Source organism: Aptenodytes patagonicus, chromosome 1 (genome assembly GCF_965638725.1).
Source record: "Aptenodytes patagonicus chromosome 1, bAptPat1.pri.cur, whole genome shotgun sequence".
NCBI lineage: Eukaryota > Metazoa > Chordata > Aves > Sphenisciformes > Spheniscidae > Aptenodytes > Aptenodytes patagonicus.
This window is the reverse complement of record NC_134949.1, coordinates 35,290,809-35,316,231: the sequence shown is the minus strand read 5'-3', so window position 1 is coordinate 35,316,231 and position 25,423 is coordinate 35,290,809. Positions and strand designations below refer to the sequence as shown.

General features: G+C 37.7%; 1 protein-coding gene across 2 annotated transcripts; it reads left to right on the top strand.

The window, feature by feature from the left end:
• Positions 1-53: 53 nt before the first annotated feature.
• On the top strand, positions 54-24,550 carry RPAP3 (RNA polymerase II associated protein 3). 2 transcript variants are annotated; one of them, XM_076331866.1, is made up of 17 exons: positions 54-209; positions 2,572-2,730; positions 3,330-3,470; positions 3,964-4,086; positions 5,276-5,403; positions 6,005-6,126; positions 6,502-6,572; positions 7,538-7,669; positions 9,081-9,208; positions 10,873-10,994; positions 11,419-11,489; positions 11,632-11,748; positions 12,751-12,962; positions 14,193-14,388; positions 15,050-15,147; positions 17,042-17,142; positions 18,246-24,550. In XM_076331866.1, the coding sequence occupies exons 2-17, from the start codon at positions 2,578-2,580 to the stop codon at positions 18,335-18,337; spliced, it is 2,007 nt and encodes a 668-aa protein (XP_076187981.1). In that variant the 5' UTR covers positions 54-209; positions 2,572-2,577; the 3' UTR covers positions 18,338-24,550. The 2 variants fall into 2 exon arrangements, with proteins under 2 accessions (XP_076187981.1, XP_076187989.1); XM_076331874.1 differs by lacking the exon at positions 54-209 and adding an exon at positions 244-304.
• The last annotated feature ends 873 nt before the right edge of the window (positions 24,551-25,423 follow it).

Sequence of the window (25,423 nt, the reverse complement as noted above, 5' to 3'; positions counted from 1 at the left end):
GACCGCGGGCTGTGAGACGAAGCGCGGCGGAGCGCGGGCGCATGCGCTGTCTGCCCCTGCCGCTCCCTCTCCCCCTGCCGCCGCGGGGCCGCTGGGGCGCGGGGACCGTCCCGCTGTGGGGCCGCGGGGCCGCTCTGCATTCTGGGAGGAGGCTCGGCCGCGCGGGGAGGGCGTCCGGCGGCGGCAGAAAGAGGCGGGACACGGCGCAGGTGAGGCCGCGGCGCGACGGGACGGACGGCGTCGGGCCCGGCCCGGCCCGGCCTGCGGAGCAGCCGGCTCGGTGCCGCTTCCCCGTGACCCACAGGTGTCTCGGCCGCGCGGGACGGGGAGGCGAGGCGAGGGGGAGCCCACCCTGAAGGGCCTCGTTTGTAACTCCGAGGCGGCGGGGAGGCGGGTGTCGAAATTTAAACGGGCTGGCTTTGCCTCGGGGGCCTCTTCGGAGTGAGCCCGGGCGACCTGCGGCGCGGCCAAAGGGCCGGCGTGGGGCTCGCTCCCGGGGCGGGCCTGCGGTGCCGCTGGGTGCTAGCCCGCTGTGCTGGCTGTCGGCCAGGCCTCTGGGGTAATGCGGCAGCTCCCCCCCCGCCCCGTGGAGTCGCTGGGGCAGGGCAGCCCTCGGGTGTTGGGTGAGGTGAAGAAAGGCCCTAGCGTTGAGACTTAAATAAAACGTTGCGTTTTATTTAACTGCGTTTTTGAAGGGTGTAAGAGCTGTACTGCAAAAGGGTCTGCTGTCAACGCGTGGATTAAGGTCGTTGCTAGGCTGAATGCAGCGAGCAGCGTTAGGCTAGTGAGTAACAGGAGCAGGCTTACGTTATACGCTTGTGCAAGGCACTTTAGAATGCCAGAAAACAAACAGCTAGATTTAGTACCAGATTTTCACATGCATAAGAGTATTATTTTAGTCTGTGATAACAAAAAAGAAAAGTTCAAGAGATCACAGTGTAGTTTCTTGCATCTTTTGAAGCATCTTGTTCTAGCTACCATTGGCCAGGGTGCGCTAGGCTGTATGGAATATTTGGTGTGTCCATGCCCAGGTTTCAACTGGCTGAATGTTGCAGAGACAATTCCCTATGGGGTAACAGTTGTAGGTGGAAAAAAATGTCACAAACACCTGAATTGGAAATATGATGAAAAATATGCATTTTTGGCTTCACCTAAAATTTTTTTCCACTTTGTTTCAAATAGACCAAATATTTAGAAGATTTTAGGGAAAATATGTTGCTAAGGGTTAAGCGTGTTACCACTTATGTATAAACCAGGGAGAAGCACAACTGCTGCAGCAGGGCATCTCCTCAGCTGCGTACTCATGAGGATGGAAAAACATTTCTGCTTTGGTAGAATAGTTTACTAGTAATCATGCAGTGTGTTTTTCCATCTTTTATGAGACTCTTGTCCATAGTTATGGACAGCACATTGTATTGCAGAAATCATTAGCTTTGGCCCATAAATTTTTATATTTCTATGCTATTATGTTAGTCTTATCGGATGTTAAAAATAAGTAAATAAATAAAAAAAAACCTAGTCCTTTTTCCCCCTTAAAAATTTTGTGTATACTATCTCTATATATACCCTATTTATATGTGAGGATTGTAATGGATCCTGAAGCTCTTTCAGTCAAGAGGTTATTGTTATCAACCATTCATAGCTTTCTTTGTCTAAGTTTGCAGTTAGTTTCATCATTAATTACTTAATCATGATTGTTTTCAAAATATGTTTGCTTCATCCTTTCAGCTTTTTGTGCTATGGACTGTACAAACGTGGGTTTGTTGTGGTTTGTTTTTTTTTTTTTTTCTGAATTGTAACCAAGACATTTTTTTAAGGTTACTTTTTACTCATGATTTGATATTTCTGTGATAATAAAATGTCTTTCACTTAAGACACAAAAATTAAGACAACAAAATTCATGAAGGCTATTAAGCATTAATAGTTATTAAGCAGTATTTTAGGGACTTGAAGGGCTACAGATGTGTACAAAGAGCACATTCAAAGAATACGCTGGACTCGTAATTCACTAGAGTTCATAATAAAACACCTCGTGCACTTACTTGTTCCTGTGCTAAAAATGCGTGCATATTTAAGTGTCCTTACTTGTAGAGGCCAACAGTGCTTTTGGGGGTTGGTTTGCCAGATGTCTTGTTTCTATTCAGATACAAAGCAGTGTGTATATCTTCATTGTTTTTTTTTAGTTAAAACTTAAATGTTAACGTATTAAAAGTTTTCTTCATTATGTTGTCTGGGAAACACTGCAGAAATTGCTTTAAACTAAGACCACCTTGTTATCACTTTCAGGATTTTCATTGATTTGTTAGGCCCTTTACCTTACACTTAGTTAGGATAGCATGACTTATTGTTTGTTCTGATACACTTTGTTTTATCTGAATAACATGGCTTCCCTTCATTTTTTAAAAGACATTTAAATTGTGTTTCTTCTTAGTCTCCTACTATTTAGTGTTCCTACTATGCTATTGGGAAGCCTGTCTTGCATGTGAGGCGAACTCATTTTGAAGTAGCTAGCTTCCTTCAGTACATATTTTCAAGTTCTCTTTAGAAAGTTTTTTCCTTGAAATTTGGCAGATAACAATGAGCACACCAAATAAAGCGCTAGAACTACAGCTGCAAATGAAGCAAAATGCTGAAGAGCTGCAGGATTTTATGAGAGAGTTGGAGAGCTGGGAAAAAGATATCAAAGAAGTGGATTCTGAACTAAGGAAACAGAGTGGTGTCCCAGAAGAGGTAAAAATCACAAGTCCGGTGTCAATATTAACTCAGCTATTCATAATGTAATAGTGTTTATAATAATTGCTTTTTGCTTCAGCAAAATTGCGTGTGTTGACTTAAAAGATCTGAATAGAAGGTATGAGCTAACCCAGCTGACTTGTTCCTCATCTGAAGTAGACCAAAGATTCCTCTGTAAACTGTTTCACCAGCAGACTTACGGGGCAGTAGCCTCTGGAGGTGATGGGGCCAGTAAAGTTTTACTTGGTTCCAGGTAGATCGAGGAGAATATTTCTGTCTGCAGTGCCGGTATGTCTTATTTATTGCTCACTTTTAATGGATTGATGTTATTCTTCAGTGATGCTCTGCAGAGAGTTGTCTTTTGAAACTTAACTTTGTATCATACATGTAATATCTGCTATTATTATGTATTGGAAGATTTATACTTGCTGTCCTTAGTGGTTTTGTAGAGTTCCTAAGAACAGCTTCCTTGAGGAATTTCTAAAATAAAACTAGCCAGTAGATAGTACCTATATCTAGATATAGTATCTATAGATTCTTCAATACAAGTGACTTTCATGCATCCATTTTATAATAAGTTACTTATTTCAATTTAGAATTTGCCACCAATTCGAAACAAGGCTTTTAAGAAAAAGAAGAAAAGCAAAAATAAAGTCCCTTCAAAGATAACCACTGAGGAAAACAAGAAAAACAAGATCAAGTCTTACGATTATGAAGCATGGGGGAAGCTTGATGTGGTGAGTCAGAATACTTGCTTGTTAACTTAGTCTTGTCCCCAGTTGATTCTGCTTTTAAATAAGATTTTGTCATAGTGCTGAGAGTTCAGTTTACAAGTCAGTATCTTACTGTGCTGGGTACTGTATGAACACAGAAAGTAGCTTTCTCCCAGAAAGGTTGTGTTTAAAATTTGGATTATTGAGAAATGCTTGTGTTTTCTATTGGCTGTGCTCTCATCCAGCAGATTGAAATATGACTTTAAGGAAGAAAAAGTGGTTTAACGATAGGTCTAATAAAAGGCCACAATTCTTGTAGAATATAAGACTAAATACAGCTGGCAGTATTAGAGGATAGATCTCTCACTTCTGAAGTATGGAATACTCCTTTGTAAAGAGGACTTAAGCAGTAGAGATTTTTAAAAACACACTACTAATTCTTCTAAGGTCTTAACTTGATTTATTTTGTATTGTTAAATTATAATGAAGATAATAGTTTATTTTTATCTGATTTCAGGATAAAATACTTGAAGAACTTGATAAAGAAGATAGTACTCATGATTCTGTATCTCCAGAATCAGACTCTGAAGAAGATGGAATTCGTATAGATGCAGAAAAGGCTCTTGCAGAGAAGGAGAAGGTTATAGCATAAATGTTTGTTATTTGCAAAGTAGCAATTTAGGCATAGGAGCATTTGTAGTTTCTTTGAAAAGATTGTCCACGGAGACTGGTGGAAGAAGTGCCTGTTTGGAACTTACATCTGTTTTCCTGCCTGTTATTCCAACATACAAAATTCTTAATGCATTTCTGTTTCTTCTCATCACTGATTGCAGCAAAGCCTGTCAGACTCTGCTTAATGTACACTTACGATGATTAATGTATTGGTGGCTTTTTGCTTTGAGAAGTTGGATTGCTGTATAGAATTGTCATACGGATCAAACTGGTGTTTACCTGAACACAAGGTCTGAATGCCCCAAACTAAATCCCCAAGAATTTAAGATTAGTCCCTTTGCAAGGCTGCTACCTCTGGGAATGATGGGCGAACCGATATGTCTTCCCTGCCTTGGTAATGGCAAGTTGGTACCAGTTCAGTTTTACCTTATTTTGCAAGTAGAATACGGCAAGACCTGTCTCATGCTTCGGTGCCGTATGAGATGGATAGGCTAAGTTGTATAGCACCTTCTGTGGTTCTGAGAAACTTCTTTGTTTACAAACAAATCACCTAACACCATCTCTCAGTTTGTACTTTTCTTCAGTAGAGTTTCTTAGGGTTTTTTTTTATTGTCTGTATGGGTGACATCTGCCTTCTTTCCCTGCTGCTGTGGAAATTCCCTGATGTATAATCTGCAGTCTACACTGAGAAATTGACGTGTCTTTGACCATTATCATCTTGGCTGCAGGGAAGCAATTGAGGGCACACGAGATAAAAGTTGTGTGCCAAAGGAGGCAGGAAGGAGAATATTTACCTTGGAAAGCAAAGATGCCAAATGTAGTTACTAAAAACTCAGAAAAAGCTTCAGTAACTCTCTATAGCAATTTAAGCAGCTATGTATGTGCTTGTTATATGTTTCTGGAAATGACCTATAGATATTGAAAATCAGTATATAATAAAACGCTCTTATTGCGTAAATCATGAGAAATATTTAATATGGGATACTTAGAATATTTTGGTTAAATGTTTCTCAGTAAAGCAGTACTTTGATAGATGTTAAACAAAAATGTTTGAGCATTCTAAAATACAAGCTTTGAATTTTTTCACTAATTCAAAAATTAGTAATGTGTCTATCAATGTACAGTACCTTGCTAATAAGACTTTCTTCTATTCACAGGGTAATAACTATTTCAAACAAGGGAACTTTGATGAAGCTATAAAATGCTACACTAGAGGGATGCATTCTGATCCATACAATCCAGTATTGCCCACAAACAGAGCATCGGCTTTTTATAGAATGAAAAAGTAAGACTTGTATTGTTAAATCCTTAATATTTTCTTCTTTGAAATGCTACCTTCAGATTCTTTTTGTTTGGTTTTAAGTCTTGATTATGTTATTTATCATGCTGAAATACAATCTGTGTAAGACCGCTGTTGCAAACTGCTTTGCAGTTCCAAAGTAAAATAGGAATTGCCAGGATAAGGAATCTGGTAGTCTCTCTCATCTTTTTTTCTCTCTGCTTTCATGCTGGAAGTTCACCATCTTCTGTGTTAGTGTAAGACTTCAAAAAAAGGAAAAAGAGAGAGAAAGTTCACTATCTAATTTGCCTTTCAGATTCAGTGAGCTCTATTTCTAGGGCTTTAATTTGTTTTTGGGGAAGAAAGGGTATAGGAGAGTTGGTTATTCTTTCTGTTGCAGTAGAGATTGTTGACCTTTGTTTTCCTTTCCTGTTTTAATGTGTTCTGAATTGAGAGATGTTTAAATACTTGTTCTGTGCCCCTTCTGAAGCACGTAAGATTTCCACTTTAGAGAGAACCTGTAAAGCTTCAGAGTAAGCTAACTTGCTGAAGTTTTGGGTTTTGTTACCTAGATGTGTCCAAACTAACTCATTCATATTTTTGAAAGGTTCTCTGTGGCAGAATCTGACTGCAATTTAGCACTTGCTTTAGACAAAAATTACACAAAGGCTTATGCCAGAAGAGGCGCCGCTCGCTTTGCTTTGAAAAATCTTCAGGGTGCTAAAGAAGGTGGGTCTTTTTAAAATTCTCTCCTTAAAATACATATAAAATGTTCATCTGTCTGCTTGATTAAAGTTTGTGTGATTTGCTTATTTGGTGTAGGAATTTAATTTTCTTTTCCTGTAAACAAAGAAATGAAATGCCACATCGCATATTCTTCTGGCAAGGTGAAATTCAAGCAGCAAGTCTAAATGATTACTGTAGATACTAGTAGTTCTAGAATAATTCAGCTTTAAATGTCTTAGAATAATGTGTTCTTTGTAATATCTCAGGCTTTTTAGGTAACTACAGAAAAGGGTTATCTCAAAAGAATGCTCTTGTTTTATACTCTGGTTACTACCCTGTAGATCCTACCTGAAACATTGTTTTCTGATGTTCTGATAGATTATGAAAAAGTTTTAGAGCTGGATGCAAACAACTTTGAAGCAAAAACTGAACTGAAGAAAATTGATCAGGTAATAAGATTAATAGGCCCTAACATAAATTAATGCACCCTGTTCAGTTTATAGCTGTATCAACTTATATTTATAACAAGAACTGAATTCAACAAAATCTCATGTGCTTTTTCTGGCATTTGAAGTTCACTGAGGTCAAAATTTGTAATTGAGTTTCTTCTGGCTGAGCTAGCATGTATGCAAACATCAGTGTCATGGTGGACTGGCAGACTAAGACTGGGTGTGTGCACCAACAACGGGGGGGAGGGGTGTTTTTTGTTTGTTTGTTTTTTAAATCTGCCCTCAGATGTTTTTTCTACCTCCTGCGTTAATGGTTTTTTCAGTCATGCTTAGTATTTTGGTACAAGGTAGCACTACATATGAGAGAACCTGTGTGTTCTCTTGGACGTAAAGCTGAACTGCTAGACTGCTTATAGTCCCACTGATTGTTGTGGTCTGCTAAACCAGAAAGTAGGTTTAAGCCTAGCAGAGCATAATACTCTACTGCAAGTCTGATCCCTTTCATGATAGGGAGAGAATGTTGATTATGGTGACCTTAGTAAATATAAGCTCACCTGTCATTACTGTGTGAATATGCATATACCTCTTCAACTGTAGTTTTGAAAGTGCTTGAAAAATTTATTTTCAGAATGAAGACCCAAAGTCTCCAGTAACTGAAGAAATAAATGATTTGTGAATTGGAATATATGTAGACAGGTTCCATGGGTCATTTTACATTGTGCTTCAGAAATTACATACTTTTTATTTACCAAGTAATATTTTCACTCGCAGTCCCTCGTAGATATACATTTCCAAGAACAGTTTAGAATGATCTCTTCAATTTACATTCAACTTACAACACAGGCACTTCTGTTAAAATGCTTGGCAGATTTTTGCATCTTAAATTTAGAATTTATCATGATCTATGTTCTGAAAATGTGTTAATGGGGAAATACTTCTTGAGGAAAAAAATTACATCTTTGCAGGCTCTGTCATCAAGAGAGAGTTCAGAACAGAAAGAGTTTGAAGATGTGGTCAGACGAGAATTAACAGGTGAAGCGAAGCAGCGCATTGAAGACCAGCAGCTCAAGCAGAAGGCTATTACAGAAAAAGATCTGGTAAGTCACAGGTTCTGGTGGAACAGAAGAGAACTAGTAAAGAAAAGTGTTGTGTTGTGCTATTAGCTATGCAGATGTGTAAATTAAACCTGATGCTGTCTTGAACTTCATAAATACAGTGTCCTTGATAGAACCTTGTTTTCCATTTTGGGCTCTATAGGAAGGGGAGGGGGACAGTGAGTTCTGTTTGGACTCTTCTGGAGGAATAATTATACAAGGTAGCTTTTACAGCCCAAATTGTACATGATAAATTTCAAATATGTAGTAAGATAAGTAAAACTCAAACTGTATTTTACAAAGATCCTGTTTCTCCAGTATTCTATGCATCCTGACCCCTGCTTGTCCAAGTGGAGTTGTGGACTATTTCTTGTGTTTTCAAACCTCTGATTACGTGGTGGAAAGTAGTTACAAAAAGGACTTCAGGGAGTGCAGGCAACAATGACAATAAAAATGTATTTCTGGATACATGGTCTTGACTCACAGTTGGCTTATTGATTCTCCCTCTCCCCACTGTTGTAATTAAGAAATAACACTATCAACTAAAACATATTTTTCTTTCTGTTCTCTTACCTAGCTATTTTACTTCTGACTTTTTATCAATATTCAGCTTTCCTATACTGGTTGTAAGACGTAATTAGTAGGAGACGAATGAAAGCATACATTAAGTAGGTAAAAGGAACAAAAGTTTGAAGAGGCCACAGGAAAAGAAATTTCAGTCTAGTACAGTACTTCATTGGTAGCAGAGGTGACTCACTGTGGGCCTGTTCCTGGCAACATGGATCCTGTCAAGTCTGAACCGTGGCCTTCGCTTTTTTTGCCAGGGTGTATAGTAATAGCAGAGAAGATAACACATGGCTTTTTATTAGTACTGAGAAGCAAAAGATAATTTTAGTCTCTTGGAAACAAACAAAAAAATAATGTAATTTTCTTGTATGGAGCATTAGTTAGAAAATAACAGCAACATTTGGGCCCAAGTAATATTTGAGGATAACGGTTTCATGGATGTAGCAGGATAAAGATAGATTTGTGCAGCGCAGAAAGTCGTCTTGAAAGGGGAATTGTGAAGGTTCAGCTTTGTTCAGTTTGTATTTAAATTCAGGAGGTACAGGGTGGCTTATACTGTACATCAGGAGTAAAGAAAAATCCTAAGTTATGCATAGTTTAAATAAGACTTAAAAGTACGTAGCAAAAAATTTTTTACCCTTGAAGCACTAGAAAAAATTAAGATAACTTCTGTGGTCTGCCTCCAAGCTTAGCTATGAAGAAATATGCCATAAATATATGCCCTGATATGGGTGTTCTTTGTGATCCATCTTCTTGATATGGTGACCCTGTCTACTAAAAAGGATAAGAAAAACTCATTGCACTAGATATTTCTCAACGCTATTTTTTTCTAACCTAAATATTACAGGGTAATGGTTATTTCAAAGAAGGAAAGTATGAAGCTGCAATAGAATGTTACACCCGTGGTATAGCAGCAGATGGCACCAATGCGCTTCTGCCAGCTAACAGAGCCATGGCCTATCTAAAGATTGAAAAGTAAGTAAGATTGCATGTGCGATACTGTTTCTTTCTTTGTTGTGAACTAGACGGAAGAATGATCTAATGGATGTTCACTCAAGTTCAGTTAATGTCACTCCTTCTAGTCCTTTCTAGAATTCAATATAGAATAAATCATATTGAAAGCAGTAAGGGAGAGAAAACAACTCAATATGTGTGATCTTACAATGCATTTCATAAGAAAAGTTCTGAGAGAATAAAATAGCATCAGTATGAAATTACAGTGTCTGAAGTTTGATTTTCATTCTTTCATGTGTGTAAAATTCTAGGTATTCACTTTTCTCAAAGGACCTGCCCAAAGCTTTGTGTCTTTTTTTGACTATAAAACTCAGTCAGCTACTAAATGTTGCACTGTAAAAAGAAGTGGATTATAACTTCTGACTTCAAAGGGAATGGATAGCAGCTTTTTCTGGAAATTGTCATCTTTTAAAATATTTTTCTTTAACTCCACTAATGGAGACATGTATGCGTAGTTAGTTTATTTTTAATTAAGCTTTATTCCAATAAACCAGTAACAGTAGGATATGCATGCATTCTAGCAAATGAGAGAAATTCCATATGACCATTTTTGAAGTCTGATTGGGTTTTTTGGGGGGTTTTTTGACTCCCTGATGGTATGGTAGTAGACCTTTTAAACTGGTAGCATGAGAAGCAGGGAGCTGAGCATTATGTTGGTCATCTGTTCTAACATGACGTGGCTAGGTATCTGTAGAGACAGTACATTGATCTCAAATTATGAGATCATAAAATAGGTTGCACAGGTAGTATTTCTGACACAACATTTGTAATTTAGTACTGAAGCCATAGAGGACATCATAATGCAAATAATGTTCTCGAAGAATCAGAGGAAGTGATACTTTAATTGAATGACCAAGCAAGAAAATCAATTCTGTATGATAAATCAGTATATCATGGGTCTTTATATTTCAAAGAGGACCCAAACATAAAATGCAACAGAAGCTCATTAGTATTCTTATAAACCTCTAGAACTGGTAAGAGCTGCAAAAAAAATTACTGTTTCCATAAATTTAATGATAGATTGAAGGAGGAGAAGAGGAACGAATGAAAATACTTTAATAGGCATATAGTGGAATCATGATCTAATGTAACTAAACAGAACCGGGATGAGGAAATTTGATGTTATAATGAAGCAAATGACTTTAATGCAAGGATATACTGACTTCTCATTCTGAAACAGTTAAGGACAAGTCATAGAAATTCAGATGTAGAGAAATTTATTCTCAAGCTTTCTTCTCCTTTCTTGTTTGTTTGTAATGGTATTGCTGTTTTTCAGAAGTACAAAGCTATGATGCTGACTTTCATTTTAAGGCTATTTAACGTTTAAACTGGATACTGCTCTGGCAGGCTTTAAGCATTTATTTTCACAGAGAAAGTGCATTTCTCTGATAAAAAGAGTCAGCAGTGTGTCATGAGATACCAAAAGATTTGACTGAAATTTCAAGGTGCTGAGAAATCATATGTTTACTTTTATTTTATGTTTTAGCTCAATGGTCTGTATTTATGTGTATATAGGTAGTTAAAGTCTGTCTTCATATTTTAATTGTTTTGGGTAGCTCTGTCTTTTCAGTTGAAACTGCCTCTTTTGAAACTGATTATTAATTTTGTACTACTCTTTTGCTGAGATATGAAGAGGCAGAAAATGACTGTACACAAGCTCTGCTCTTAGATGCCTCCTATTCTAAAGCCTTTGCCAGAAGAGGAGCTGCTAGAGTTGCTCTTGGAAAGCTAAAAGAAGCTATGCAAGGTACTATTTTGAATTAGTCTAAGTGTGATAGGTAAGAGATGAGTATAAGGACATCCTGATTTTTTTTTTAATCTTCTAAGAGCAATTAAATAAATTGCTAACTAATTGAAGTTATCGGTGCAAAAGTTAGGAATGGTGGGGTTTTGTTGTGTTTCATTGAATATGTATAAAACCTTTTGTGTTGGTATCCACATGATAGGAAGACAGTTTTGTGTGAAATCACAACTATTGTTGCTTATGATAAGTAGTAAGAAATAGTTTGAAAAATGTGTTTAGAACTAGGTCATGATATAAGCATTAGGATGACTTACCTGCCTTTTAATTATTTTAGAGCTGTGAAAAGAAAACAGAAGGTTTAAAAATTTGCCAGGAGTACTTTGTAATTTGAAATGTCTACAGTTTTTGTATGTTGTTTTTCACTCAGATTTTGAAGCTGTTCTGAAGCTAGAACCTGGAAATAAACAAGCAATAAATGAACTCACTAAAATAAGGAATGTATGTATACTTGTGTTTTTGGTTTTTTTTCTTGTAGGCCTATAGTAATAGAATGTTTTCATTCTTTATTACATAATTTTTAACATACCTTATAATTATTCCTCAAACCTTTGATCTTTTGACAACTTACTATTTTTTTTAGGAATTGGCGGAGAAAGAACAGTGGACTCATCAAGAATATCCTGCAGTATTGATAAAAGAAACAGAAATAAAAAATATAGTGAAACTGATTGATAATCCATTACACCTGAAATCAACAGTAAGTTTTGTTTTGTGGTTTGTTTTTTTTTTTTTGAGATGCTTTCTATAATGATAGAAAAAGTAGAGCTTAAAGTTAAAATCCACTTCTTGCTTATTTATGCAGACTAACTCCTGATAGATACATCTTGCCTGTGGAAAGCCCAAAATTTACAGACCTACTCTTTTGATATTTTTCAAGAACATAACTTTGGCATTTCCATGTATGTGTAACAGTAGCTATGGTGTAAGCATTCAACGTACAGTACCACACACAGGAAACATGGTCTATGCATATATCTATAATATGAAATGGGGAGGCAATCCCACAACCCTCTCCTGGGTCCATAGCTAATGTTGTGGTTGAGAGTAAAGGGGAGGCAGTTGAGTCTCCATGTTTGATTGCAGACTTGAGAAAGCTCTGGGTAAACTTCCCTTCTTTTCATCTACTGTTTACGTTTTCTATAGCAGCTGTAGTGGTAACAAGACTCGTTGCCTACCCATGTCATGCTGGTGTCACCCAGGGCTTGAGCCCTTGTCACCCAAGAGCCTTGAGCCTGCATCTTCATCCATACAAACTGTAGAATAGCTGGGTATTGGTTTTCAAGAAGCAATATTTTTGGACTGTGAATTGTCAGTGGTTCTAGTCAGGTTAATGAGTTACATATGACAAAATACGATAATACAGAGAGAAATATCAGCTTTCTTTATGTATTAGGCTTCCCCTTTTAGTACATTTAATCTTTATACATTCAGCAGTGAGTTGTGTAAATACAAAGCATGCTCACACTTTGTATGGAGTACTGTAGTGTTCTGCTTTTGATGATTTTAAAAATGTTTGTTTACCTCCATTAAATATATAATTTATATTTATCTTTATTGAAAGTATCTTCCATGTGCACCACCACAGATGAAACTGGTTATCATGAGATTATTTAAAATTAAACACAGCTGTTTATCTGGGGCCTGTATATACACTGATGTTGAGGCTACATGCATGACATGAAGTATGTGTTCTGTTCAGAAGCCTTTGCGAAGAATAGCCATTGAAGAAATTGATGATGACACACCAAATAGTGATTTGCCCAGCACTACTTCTTTAGTCAATAACTGGAGGAATTCAATGAGTGTTGAAACAACAGAGAATCTAGATCAGGATGATCAGTTGACTACAATGGACATTCCAAAAGCAAAGCACTTGAAAATAGAAGAAATCAGTGATACGTCACCATTACAGTAAGTATAAAAATTCTGATCCTCTTTTTAAAGGGTAAATGTAGTTGAAATGTAATCTTCATTTTCAGATTTCTACATGTGCTGAGGTATCGAACGTATTTTGGAAAATTTGAATTAAAAAGAAAATATTGAAAGAAACTGCAGTTCTTACATGCCTGCCTCTTTGATCATGTACTGGTTGAGACAAGTATGATCTATTTAGTGTCAGATGGAAAACTAGTCTTGTTCTTACATTTCGAATAGAAAGAAATTCATAATATTTTCCTGTATGCCATACTCTCTTCCTTGTGCACTCCATCTTCCCTAGCTGTGATTTTTATTTGTAATGTTTTAGAGTAGATTCTGAGCGGAGTTTGAACATTCTTTGCACACCAGTTGTGCAAGAGAAAAGGAGCAGATGAGAGTGTCAGCACTCTTTCCTCTGCTGAGCAGGCAGCTGATAACTTCAGGCTTGCTCAAAGTTCCCAAGTTCCACTGTGTTAGCTAGGCAAACTCAAGTCTGGCTGGCTGAAACTACTCTGAAGTATAGAAGCCACTATCCTAACTTTATCCCTGCTAAGTGTTGGAATTCTGCTTGTTTGCTTAGGAAAGCTCTGTATGCATTGGCATCATCTCATTGTGTTAATAGTAAATACTTTCTATGGAATTCTGACTGAAGAATTTCTACAAGAAACACCATCCCGCACCTACCTTTTCCAGCTCAGTCAGATGGATTTACTGTGAAGTGTTGAAGAAAAAAGTATATTTTTTAGCCATTTTATAACTTCTGAAAAATAAACGGACTTAACTGACAAATTATAGGACAAAAAATAGCTCCACTGTAATCAGTGTTGGTTTGTTCATTTGACATGGTTATTGTTTTGCATCGTGAAATTGCGGAAATGTAATATTTTTTTGCAGCTGTGTACGGTAGAAATCTGTACCATAAAATTCAGTTATTTCCGGAAACAAAGTAGAGAAAAGCTGACTATATTTATAAGTATTTGCAGATGTGGGGTTTTTGTTTGGGTTGTTTTTTGGTTGTGTTTTTTTTTTTTTTAGAAAAGGTGAATCAAGTATAAAGCTTCCATAATTCCATTTTTTAGATATCCGCTTGAACTAAAATACATTATTTTTCAGAATTTTGATAGTATTTTAGATTTTTAAGGAATTAAAAGGTCGCCAGTTAGGTCTCAGTGTAGGATTTCCTTAAATGTTTCCTTGATTATGTGTTTCAAAATCTTTTTGCAGGCTTCCTGCTAGTGTGAAAGGAGTTTCATCAATGTTGCATCCACCTTTCCCTGTGAACAAACAGAGAGAAAAAGAAATCAAAAGGTCATTTAGATCTGCTTCTCCAGTCCCCGCCATTCCTGCAAATGCTTTCCAGCTTGAGTCTGACTTCAGGAAGTTGAAAGACTGCCCAGAAAATATGTACTTGTACCTGAAGGTATGAAACATAGTATTGATTGACAGTGCTTGGACAGTTTCTTCAACTGACATTGAAGAAACAGCACAAACTTAGGTGGAAAGGGTAGCTATGTTTAGAGTGTCTTAACCGTGTACAGTAGTCCCTTTCTTTAATTGCCTTCACATAATACTAAGTAGTTTGATCCACATTTGAGTGTTTCTCCTCTTGTGCCTGACTTTTCACTTACTTCACTCTGAGTGCAGTCTCTGCATAATCTGTCTCTTCTTTCAAACATAGGCCCTGATTCTGTGAACACTTAAATACATTAGTAACCATGTTAAATTCTAATTTTTCAAATGAATGCTTCTAGAGTAATTAGACATAGCAGCATTCTTATCTCTTTAAACTGAAGAAATGCTTGAAACACATCAGTCTACTTAATGTGTACTTCTGCTTATTTATATTTCGCAAAAAAATTGCTTAGAATCCTTTTTAAAAAGTTAGCAATCATCACAAAGAAACAAACACAAAAACCCCAAATTCATGTTCAACGTCAAATAGTGCAAGTGATTTGTTTTTCTTTTTTTTTGCTTTCATGCACTTCAGCAGTCCAAGACATCCTAAAAACTCATTTCTAATTCTTATGACTCAACTGTATTTTTTTGCCTAAAAATAACACTTTCTTTTAATTTTTCCAAAGCAAATAGAGCCTTCGCTTTATCCAAAACTGTTCCAGAAATCCTTAGATCCAGACTTGTTTAACCAGATACTGAAAATTCTACATGATTTCTACATTGAGTAAGTTTAACTCCTCCTTTGTTTTACATCGCTTATCGCTATTACGTATTTTGGTTTTGGGTTTTTTTTTCTCCCTAGCCCCACCCTTAGGCTTACAAAATTATTTCCAGTATGCAGCATTACATGAGCATGATGCAATAATTTGATTCAATTGTTCCTTCTTAAGAAATTAAACATATCTTGAAAAATCAGATAGAAATGAGGTAAAGAAATAAATAGCCTTTACTGTATGTTGTTGAATTCAGCTCTGCTAAACAGCATTGGAAACTGAATATTAGACTGTATGAAATAATTTTTGTTCCTATTACTGTGTATATTCTGTTATCACATATAATTGCACAATACTAGCTTTCTATATTAACTTTCTAAAGCTGAGAAATACAGAGGGTTTCATTTTTGTGCAATGCTTATGTGATGCGTTCTGACTTTTAATTACATGTCAGAGGCGGTGTGCCACTTCTCTGAATTACTCTGCCTGAGAGCACACACTCAGAATGTCTTTAGGGTGGTGTTTTATGGAGTAAATGAATGTTATCCTTTCCCTTGGTTTCTTTAAAAGTAAATATCCATCAGGTGGGTGAAACATGACATCTTAAGAGATACAGTCCTACATTTGGTGGTATAGCATATAAAGGCTAGGAAGTTGAAATTGATAGCAGTAAGGTAAGAGACATTTCTTCTGGAGGGAGACAGGACAAGTTACGAAAGAAAAACACTATTTGTCGTTAGTATTTGTAACAAAGACAGCGCCTGTTTTACTGTTGACCAGAAGAATGTAAAATGAACACAATGTAGGAATTTTCTGCATGGATAAAAATGATGGCAACTGTAATGTGGTGCTTTTTGCTGAGTTTCCTATGACCACAGGTGCTGCTTCCCCTCACATACCCTGATACATATAAAAATGGTGAGGTTTTGGCAAGCCGACTGAACATGAGCCGGCAGTGTGCCCAGGCGGCCAAGAAGGCCAATGGCATCCTGGCCTGTATCAGAAATAGTGTGGCCAGCAGGAGTAGGGAAGTGATCGTGCCCCTGTACTCGGCCCTGGTGAGGCCGCACCTCGAATCCTGTGTTCAGTTTTGGGCCCCTCACCACAAGAAGGACGTTGAGGTGCTGGAGCGTGTCCAGAGAAGGGCAACGAGGCTGGTGAGGGGTCTGGAGAACAAGTCTTATGAGGAGCGGCTGAGGGAACTGGGACTGTTTAGCCTGGAGAAAAGGAGGCTGAGGGGAGACCTCATCGCTCTCTACAACTACCTGACAGGAGGTTGTAGCGAGGTGGGTGTCGGTCTTTTCTCCAAAGTAACAAGTGATAGGACGAGAGGAAATGGCCTCAAGTTGCGGCAGGGGAGGTTTAGATTGGATGTAAGGAAAAATTTCTTTACTGAAAGAGTGGTGAAACATTGGAACAGGCTGCCCAGGGAAGTGGTTGAGTCCCCATCCCTGGAGGTTTTTAAAAGACGTGTAGATGAGGCGCTTAGGGACATGGTTTAGTGGGCATGGTGGTGTTGGGTTGACAGTTGGACTCGATGATCATAGAGGTCTTTTCCAACCTCAATGATTCTATGATTCGAAGGTGTAAGCATTAAATCATACAATAGCTATTCTGTACGTGAACAGCAGTCAGTTTGCATCAGTCTAGGTTGTTATATTTATTCACTCTTGCTCTGTATCAGAAGGATACTTGTATAAAGATTTCTGGATATTGACTTCGTGCTTTGTAGGTGGAAGAATGAACAGGAAAGATGAGAAAGGCAGGGAATATGAGAGAAACAGAGAAGGGAGGTTTCCATTGGTCCTTTAATTTCTTGGTCCTGAAGTCTTTAATATTGCTTGCAGCTGCTGAATCTTTCTAATCAACACTAGTTATTTTTATATTTCTAATAATCTTCTTCAGGAAAGAGGAGCCATTGCTCATCCTTGAAATCCTCCAGAGGCTATCTGAATTAAAAAGATTTGATATGGCAGTAATGTTTATGTCAGGCCCAGAGAAAAAAAGTAAGTAATTCACTTTATTTGTCCTACTGTAGACTCTAGCAAAAAATACATAAAATTTAGTGCTATTCTTGTTGTTTATTCCGCGTAATAATCAGTTAAGGTTAGTTAGTTGTCTAGCTTTTTGATTGTTTTAGAAGTTAATATGAATGTCATGTAACTTTTCTTAGTCTTTTGATTCCTTATTAGTTGTTAAGATGTGAAAACTACAGCTAAATCCTTTTGGTTTTATCAGTAATACCACTGCATTTTAGTCTGATAAAGTAAGCTTCACTAGCATTTCAGTTTATAGCTGGTAGTGTTACAAATTTATGAATTTGTATGAAATCTTATATCTGACATGCAAGGTATCCAAATCACACATTTTCCACAATTTACGACCATTTCTTTGTGATCCTGACTTTACTGTTGGCAAAAAGAATGCAAACGTCTCTAAACCACTCAGCCTGTTCGTCTCTGTCCTGTTCTTGAGGCATCACTTAGATTAGTTTGCAATTCAGATTGACATTGGCTTGAGTTCATGGTTTATAAAAGTGTTTTTTGTCTCAGACACTTTCTTTATTTAGCACACCAGACAGACTATGTAACAGTGAGACACTTAAAGCAAAACATTTTTCTGTGACCAAATAATGTCAAATTTACTATCTACAGCTGAGTTTCACTAATAACCATTATACTTTCAAAATTTTGATATGTGAATCTCCTTAAAATTGCTTGTTTGACTTACTGAAGTGCAGGTAAATACCACTTAAAAATCGCATTCACGCCTTTCAACCTGATGTAAGCTTTGTCTGCCATCTGGCATTAACTTTTATCTTCTGCATTTAATGGCATAGTGCCAGGATAGTAAACAAAATAAAAGCTGTCTGTTTATGCTGTCAGGATTATATACCTGTTTAAGGAAATGTTGTTAGGCAGCTCTTAGGCATCAAAACAAAGTGAGAGCTTCCCTTTGCTACTTTTTTCATCCTCTCAGTAGTTCTAAAAATTTACTTGTATTTAGGCTATGTAATCCAACCCTTACTCTCACTGAGGAAGGAGCTGTACTGATTTACCTTAAGAGTGTGAATCATAAAAATAGTTTATGATGGGATTTTCTTTTACAGTTACACAGGTATTGTTCAATCATGTGAACCACATGGGATTGAAAGATGCTTCTGTTGAAGAATTGGAGAAGAAATACGGCATTTTCTCTTAGTGAGATGACTGACATGTAAATTTCTGTTTCCGCACTACTTTCATGTGGAAATCAGCTGAAGAAGCCTATAAAGACTGGAATTTTGTTGCTTTTGTATAAGTGATGAAACTCTTAAACTTGGTTTAGCCAAATGGCAAGTGCCTGAAGAGATAATTATCTAGTTCTGCAGGTACATTTGCTTTCTAGTACCTGAAACAATACAGATCTACATTGTCTTCAGTGGAATCTGTTTGCCTAAAAAACAATTGGGCAGATTGGCATTCAGGATTTGGACTGTAGATAAAGATCTTTATAAAAAGGAAAAAAAAGTATTTATAAACATGTCTTTGGTAAGAATCAAATGATGTATATTACAAATGTGCATGGTTTTTATTTTAGAAAATAAACTGAATGTTGAATTGAAGATACTAAATTTTTAAGGAATTTTTTTTTATTAAGGTGCCTACATCATTCTTCTCTAAGGATACAGCACATCAGAACATGTAATGTGCAAAGCGAACCTGAGGTATGATGGCCAAAAAATTCCAGAATTCTTTTATTTGAGTTTACCCAAAAGCTGAGTTTTAGCATTGACAGCTGATATATTCCTGTGAACCTGAACTGTAATTGCAGAATAGAAGGAAGCCAAATACTGTAGGATTAAACTAAAAGTGTAGGGAAAGACACTTTTTGTCTTCTTTGGAGAGTACTTTTAAAATAATCTGAGGAAACTTATCTTTTGGGTCAGTTGTTCCTAACCAGGTAAAGCCCTTAAGAAGCCTCAGGAAGCTAAGCAGAATACCCTTCCAGTATGAAGAAGACAAAGGCATGAAATCACCTGAAATTCTTAGATGAGATAAGAAACAGCGTTAGGCATAATAAACTATTCATACTCTTCATATGACCAGAAGAAGGAAATAACAGCACTTGTCAAGTATACTGTAAGATTTAACTGTAGTATCCGAGTAGTGGCGTATAAAAACTTGCCTGTGTCTCTAGGCTTGACCGCTATATCTTTCATCCTGCTGATACTGATATTCTGTCAGTTTGCTTTCATCCTGATTCAGCCCTTGTGCTTTACTGATGCTTCTCTGACTATGGAAGCCTTCTGACATTAATGTTTTTGTTTTGGTAGTTGTGCTCTTTTTCAGAGGAATGATTAAACAGCTATAGTGTTCAGAAAGACTTCAAACTTCCAAGATGGATTAATAGGAAAAGGTATGAGTGTTATCTTCTATGTAGTCAATATTAGAAAACTAATTTTAAAACATTTGCAGCTGTGTAATGTCCTAGTTCAGATATAATCCAGTTAAAAGAAAAAAGTAACTGAGCTACATCCTTGGGCTGGGTAGCAACTGACATGAATGGAGCACTAGATCCCTGAGGTAGCTTCCAATTAGCCCTGGAACTGAGCGCTAGGAGAAGAGCCAGTGTTACTGGGGAAATAGAAAAGCCTTTAACACTGCTTGCAGCTTACCTAGGATATGAACTGTTATTACTAGGTGTGTCCCAAGTTACTTGATAACTTTTCTTCCCCTTGTTGTAAAGCACTTCTGATAACCTATCAGGGATACTGCTGTAACTAAGAGAAGCTGGGCTGGGGCGGGGGGAGTAGTTACTGAAGTAATTTTATACACCTTTGTAGATGCAGCGTAACTTCTTATGCACTGTTATGAGTTGTTCAGTATAGAGCAGAGGTGTATGCCTGACTAGGTTATACTGATAGAGCATTTGGTACGTTCTCAGAAGCTGCTTTTTGAAGGCTGTTGGATGAGAACAGGTGATTGTAATATGGATCCTTGACAGTAGTAAAAGCAAGACAATAGCACAAAGATTTGAAAACTGTAGGCCAGGAGTCACGTAGAACTCCACTTCGAGTCTGCTATGCTTTTAATGAGAATAAGCTGTATATTTGGTTTCTGGTCCCACTGCTGCTTTTATGGAGACTTCTGTTCAGGATTTGTACGTGGTCAGGAGGGCTGGTTGAAGGGAAGCTGTTCAAGCATGTGAATTTGGTGCGGTGGATGGGTGCACCTAATGCATGTTGCTACTGAACTTAGGCTGTCAAGATACATCTTGCAAGTGGTACGCTACTGTAGCCTTTTGCTTGTATTTCTAAATGCGACATCTGATGGTGACTTGCTAAGTCGCTGAGGTTACTTTTCAGTGCTTAGAAAACTGCAAGATGGAGAGCAGAGCACAGGCATTCAGGGAACTGCTAGCTTCACTTGCTCCAGGAGATGGCGGTGGTTTTCCCCTCTAAATTGTTAAAGATTGCCGAATCTCTGAATTGAAGAGTTTAATGAAACATGGAGAAGATTCATAGATCTGAAGTAAGTCAAGAATTCTTTTTGGGCAGAAAAGGGGGATTTTTTTTTCTTTTTTTCAAATCCAACACCCTCTCAATGGTTCTGTCCCTATTGTGTCAGGGAAAAAAAGTCTAAGGTAAATATTGTGAGGCAATTAAACAGTGTGGAATACTTTATAGCCCTTAGCTATGTTATGGCATTCAAGGTGTCAAAAATCTGAGGTCATGTTTGCTGCAGTGACTGATTCAGACTTCAGTTTTTAATTATTCCTTTACTTAATCAGTATTAAATGTTTTATTTTTCTAGACAACTTTTGAACTTGTCAAGATCATTTTTTAACTTGAATATTGTCCTCCAGTAGATCTGGGAGACACTCAAACTCCATATTATCTATTGATTTCATCTAGGTTGTTAGAATATCGATGGAACTGATCCTAGCACATACTTCTGCAGAACATCCTTACAGCTTTGTGTTTTGACAGTAGACTGTGATTTTATTTTGTTCCTTTCTTATAGCTCTAGCTAGGTCTGCATTCATACAGTAATAGTTTCATCTGAGCTGTGTTTGTCTTGCTTATAAGAATGTCCTGTGATGGTCAGATGTCAGGATAAAGATACTTCATCTACTGCTTTTTTATTACACTACGGTGAAAGAAAGGATTTTAACATAACTTGTTCTTGGCCAACTTGTGTTAGTTACTGTGGAAAGCATAAATGAGTATAGTTTGAGTACATGTTCCAAAATATTTTTTAAAATTAAAAATTAATGGTCTTCGCTCTGGTCAAGAAGCTTTTACTGCTTCTCTTCTTCCCTGTCTTTCTGTTTAAAAATAGGCATTTCAGCTTGCCAATTCTCAAATATAACTACTACTACTGTTTTTGAGGCTACTTTTTTAACATATCATATTAATATAAGATTAACGTACCAATTTTTAACATATCTTATAGAGAAGTCTTTGGGGCCCAGAGAACCTGTGAACATTGAACTTCAGGAAACTTATGTTCTAACGCATTCTTTTCTTTTGCTAGGCAGAGATCTTTCTTTGTCGATGATGTGAATACAGTTGCTTGTAGTTGCCATTACTAGGGAATACTGAAGTGAAAACAGCTATCGAACAGTTAATTTCTAATGTCATCAGCTGTCAGTTGTTTTTTTTCCATCTTGCGTAAGGTCCCTTTTTTTTCTTTTAATGCAGGTGCACTTACAGAGCAATCTCTTCTTATTCAGGTCAACTGCCACTTATTTTGTTTTCCTCTTTTGGTTCTGATAATGGTCCTTGTGTTCTCTTGTTGCTCCTACTTAATAATTCTTAAATAATCTGTCCTTGTTTCCATTACTTATGTGCTTTTTTCTTCTGAGATTGTTGAAGAACTCTTTGTTGGTCAGGTTGGTCCCTTTTTACACTTGCTATCCTTTCTTTCCATTGGCATAATTTAAGCTTATTATCTTGATGTCATTTATTTGGGAACTGCCAGGTCTCCTGTACCCTTTTCCGCCCTTAGATTTTCCTCCCATGAAACCTTACTAAGCAGTGTTAGAACAGAGGAAGAAGTAGAGAGAAGACTAAGTGCATGAAGCTTTCAAAGTTGTGTTTAGGTGCTGTGATGTCTATGCAGCTTGAGATTGCTCTACTGTCAGTATTAGAAACTATAAGAATTTGGGGCATTAAATATACATCCTCTTTTCTCTCCTCCAGCTATGTCCCATCTGATGGCAACTGTAAGCCAAAGAGGCTGTGCCAGTCTTCTGCCAGTAGGTTTTTTGTTTGTTTTGTTTTTTTTTTCTTTCAGTAAATTAGTGCTTTTCTAGGAATAGCAAGAAGGGCCTTAATAAAAGCATAGGGCTGCATATTTGTTGACTCACTTCTCCCCAGGTAAGATTCACTCTGTAGCTTTTCTTTTGTAGCAGCTGTCAATCACACTATATTTTTCTTTCTCGGATCTTACAGAGCCAATGGTGTCCTGAACTGCGTTGTATCACTGCTGCCTTTGCATGATGCTTTAGTAACTTCCTTAAGGTGTATTTCTAAGGGTTGTGTTAGTCAGAGGACAAAATTACCCTGCAAAATCCTTTGTTATTGATTATCCTTGAGAGAGCAGGAAACTAGCCTCTCAGGAACACATCCTAAGTTTGAATCTAGTTTTCATTTAATATTGGCAGGTACAAGTCTGCCAAATGACCTGGAATTGCATTAGTGATTGATCTGACCTTATCTGCTTTGCTGGTTAGGCTTAGGGAAAATACAACTTTTGGAATAAAAGGTGAAATTGTATTTTTCACTGTTGTCACATCTCAAGTATGCAGTTCAGCCTGATTGCAGCAGTGAAGTTGTGTGGGTTTTATGCATCTGACTGTTCCTTTGTACTACTTCACATGAACTGTTTGTATCAGATCTCTCTCGACATCTGTCACCATGTGCCAATTCCCTCTCTCTGAATTTCAGTCTTCCTTTTCACTGTGCCCTTTCTGTTTTCCATCAGGTTCAAAACATTGTATTCTCCTCTGCCTTCCCTCTCCTGTCATTAGCTGCAAGCAGCTCAGCCTCTAAAAGTGTCATTTGAAGGCTCTTTTTAGTTTTCTAAAAATTTCTGCTCCAGGCTCTTTGTTTCTGAAAGCTCCTTCCAACAGCTCTGTTTCTTCAGGCTCTATTTTGTAGGAATATTCCACTCTAATGTCTGGCTTTATAAACTGAAGCAAGTACAACATAGAAACTAAGGGAATTCCTTTTTTTTCTTTTTTTTCCCTCCTTGCTTCCTATTCAAGTGGTTGCTGAGTTCAGTTGTGGTTGGTTACACTGGAATCTTTTGCTTTCTTAATAGTAGCAGAAAGTAGTGTTTGCTTTCCAGACTTCATCTTCAAACTTCAGACCTTCCAGTCTCTCTTCCGACAGTTGTTGCATTAATAAAGTTTAAGGTGACAGGGTAAAAAATAAATTTGATTCCTTGCTCCTTCATACCAAATAAGTCTACCTGGGTTTTAAAGCAAGAAATGTACCATTAGGCACTAATACCAATTACGTTAACCAACAATGGAGTATACAAAAGTCTTCCTTGTCCTGATTCCTGATGAGATAGGACAGATTAATGTTCTGTATAAACTATTAATTTAAAGTCCTGTTTCGTGGCTACATACTTGGACAGGTCTGCCACAATGAGCTGAGCAGCAGATCGGAGTCTGTGAGGAAATGCCCAAAAAACCCCAAATAAACCAAAACCAAACAAAAAAATCCAGATTTTTTGCTTTTATATGTATTACAGGAATGACTACTTGTACTTCAGGTTGTAAGGGCATATGCTCAGGTGCAGCTTCCTCCCTAAAGAATCAGCAGTCTGTATGAATATCACCAAAAAGCAGAGAAGGATTAAATGGTTGATTTGCCCAGCTGTGATTATGATGGGAGAATAGTATCTGACTCCTCAAGTTGAAATCTGGTGTCTTTCTGGCTACACCAGGCTGAGTAATCAGTTTGACAAGTGGTGCTTGGACTTGGTTTGTAATGAGTTACTATCACCTTTGGAAAAATCAGGAACACTTTGCTGACTTCAGAAAAGTGTACTCCAGAGTCTTTGTTGGGAAGTGGAAATGCTGCCAACTTCTTCTAAAATAGCCTGAAGTTCAGATTGTTGAAATAAGAAGTAATGAGCTACTGCTGTACGCTGAAGCCTCTGTGTAACACCACGTAGCACATGAGCCTTGAGGATTCCAATTCTGTCCTTGGTGTTATGATTTCTTTGCATTTTGTGATTGGATTCTGGTGGTTGTGAAAATTAGCAAGGCTATTACAGGGCTACATCTTATTAAATGCAGTATTTAAGTGAAAATGTGTGTGTTTCCAACAGATGGGTAAAAACATTTTGGGGAATATTTTCCGTACAATCTGTAACAAAGAAAGGACATGAAATAAATATTTAAGAATTTGCCAGATCTCTGAGATTTTCTTCTGCTTCATGTTTCATTCTTCTGTCGACAAGCTTGTCTGATTGATTGGTAAAGCTGGCATCTCTCACCCAAAAATCTGAAAGCATTAATTGAGCTTAAGGAGAACATCATCTTTGTTTAAATTTTTATCATCCCTAGACTTTAAAGCAAGAGAAAGAAGTAGATTCACTCCTTGCACTGGTTTGCAACTGTCGAGCTTTGGCTTGATCTTCTGACCTTGAGAGAGCCCTTGTCCTGCGTCCCACCCCCAGTTGCACTTGAAATACTCCTGCGAGTGACTCGATGCTGCCTGAGAATGGGTACAGACCACAGCAAGTGGGGTCTTATATGGCTGGAGACTTTTGGAGGAGCTGAGGAGCAACCTCTACTTCATTTCTGTCTTTAATTTCAAAGATGACGTCTGGATAAAACAAATGCTTTGCAGCTTGATTAACTGTTTGCCTGCTGTGTTCAAACTGTAACTGTATTGTGCAGTTTGAAATACAGAGCCCTAGCAGTTCCTGGGGCTCTCCTTTCTGCTTGTCTTCCTGGCTTTCACAGAGCCCCCGGTGAAGCAGATGCCCTGTGGGTCTTGTGCAGGGACTCGTACCAGCAGCTTGGGGTCACTGGTTTATGGTGGCACAGAGTAAGTCCTTCCTCCAGGGGTTGCAATCTGAACAGACAACGTGTAGCATAGTCTCCCCACTGTTAGAGATGTGGGACTGAATGCCTGGAGAGGCTGAGGAGAGACTTCCCTTTTTGCAGTAAAACCCTTTCTGTAGGTGGTCTGAGCTGACTCGATGATTTTCCCTGAAGGGGAGTGGGAAGGACTCAGCTACCCAGCTGAGAGGGGCGAGAGATGGTACATCTCTCACGACT

Excerpts from the sequence above, each read along its gene's own strand:
- RPAP3 (XM_076331866.1), top strand. The coding sequence starts at position 2,578 with ATGAGCACACCAAATAAAGCGCTAGAACTACAGCTGCAAATGAAGCAA. Across the intron at positions 6,127-6,501 it reads TCTTCAGGGTGCTAAAGAAG|ATTATGAAAAAGTTTTAGAG; the intron begins GTGGGTCTTTTT and ends ATGTTCTGATAG. Across the intron at positions 12,963-14,192 it reads AGTGATACGTCACCATTACA|GCTTCCTGCTAGTGTGAAAG; the intron begins GTAAGTATAAAA and ends ATCTTTTTGCAG.